We start from the raw sequence: 1,133 nt of genomic DNA, 5'->3' as shown, positions 1-1,133 counted from the left end.
ACATATGCTCTACACTGCCCACCCCCATGCCCTCCCCCTACTGCCCACTGCCCATACCCCCCTGACCCCCCTCACTTCCCACCACCCACCATACGGCTGACACTCACCGGCATTGCCCCCGACAAAGGCGCCCAGGATCAGCTGGTACTTCTCAGCCTCGCTCCCCACCCTGAACGACTGGTACTTGGCAAAGTGGCGGGTGTCCTGGAAGTCCACCAGGTCCACACGGAGCTCGTTGGTGCCTGCGGGGGGGCAGGGCCTCAGTCCAGGAGCAGGGACCCTGAGCTGCCAGGACGAGCTGCACTGGGCACCCAGCACGACCCTCGAGGTCCCCCAGAAAGTCCCGGTCGCTGAGGGGTGGGGGCATGTGCTCCCAGGGTCTGAGCCAAACCCCAGCCCTCCCTCCAGGCCCAGAGAGAAGGGGCCCACAGTATTCCCAGGGAGGTGGGTTTGCTGCAGCCTCCCATATGTGTTCAGGGATGGGGCACGGTGGGCGGTGAGGGCAGGGCTGGGCGCTGGGCCGGATCCCGACCAGGGCCTCCGTGTCCCCCCCGATTTGGCCTCTGAGATGCCAGCGGCCGTGACCGGAGGAGGTCTGCCCCACAAGCCCACTTCCTCTGGCCCTGACGCCCCCCGCTCCCGCTGGGACCTTCCTGTCCTCAGAGGCAGCACGTGTGGGTGGAGGAGCGGGCTCCGTCCAGGGGGCCAGGTCGGAGGTCAGGGCAGGTGAGTTTCGGGGCCCCTACCCCCAGGCCGGGGCCCAGGCCCTACCCTGGGCGGTCAGGGCGTGGATGTGGTCGTTGCCCAGCCAGAACTCGCCCAGCTGGCTGCCGAAGCCCTGCTTGTAGGCGGCCCAGTCCCGGTAGAAGTCCACGGAGCCGTCCACCCTGCGCTGGATCACCTGGGGGAGGGAGACGGCGCTGCCGCCCTGCACGGCCCCGCCCACAGCCCAGACCCCGGGGGGACAGACGGCGCCCACGTGGGACCGAGGAGGACTTGGCAGCTGGGAGAGGGGAGGCCACGGCCCGGAGCCCACACCTGGAGGCACGGGGCTCCCTCGGGGCCGGGCCCCACAGTGGGGTTCTCCCACCCGGTCGGGTTCTCTCCATCCCCTGGGAAGGAGCAGCCCCGGG

The 1,133-nt window shown here is 69.9% G+C and overlaps 1 protein-coding gene across 1 annotated transcript in view; it reads right to left on the bottom strand.

Moving 5' to 3' along the window:
- The window catches only part of LOC102760505 (ficolin-2-like), a 6,092-nt gene that overhangs the window by 722 nt on the left and 4,237 nt on the right, over nucleotides 1-1,133 (bottom strand). The window contains exons 7-8 of the mRNA XM_015572363.1: nucleotides 772-901; nucleotides 108-242 (exon numbers count right to left, since the gene is read on the bottom strand). Of these exons, the coding sequence (XP_015427849.1) occupies nucleotides 108-242; nucleotides 772-901 (265 nt within the window). The remainder of the gene's footprint in view (nucleotides 1-107; nucleotides 243-771; nucleotides 902-1,133) is intronic.

Source organism: Myotis davidii, unplaced genomic scaffold (genome assembly GCF_000327345.1).
Source record: "Myotis davidii unplaced genomic scaffold, ASM32734v1 scaffold609, whole genome shotgun sequence".
Lineage (NCBI taxonomy): Eukaryota > Metazoa > Chordata > Mammalia > Chiroptera > Vespertilionidae > Myotis > Myotis davidii.
The sequence above is the reverse complement of the archived record's forward strand: the minus strand, read 5'-3'. Positions and strand labels throughout refer to the sequence as shown.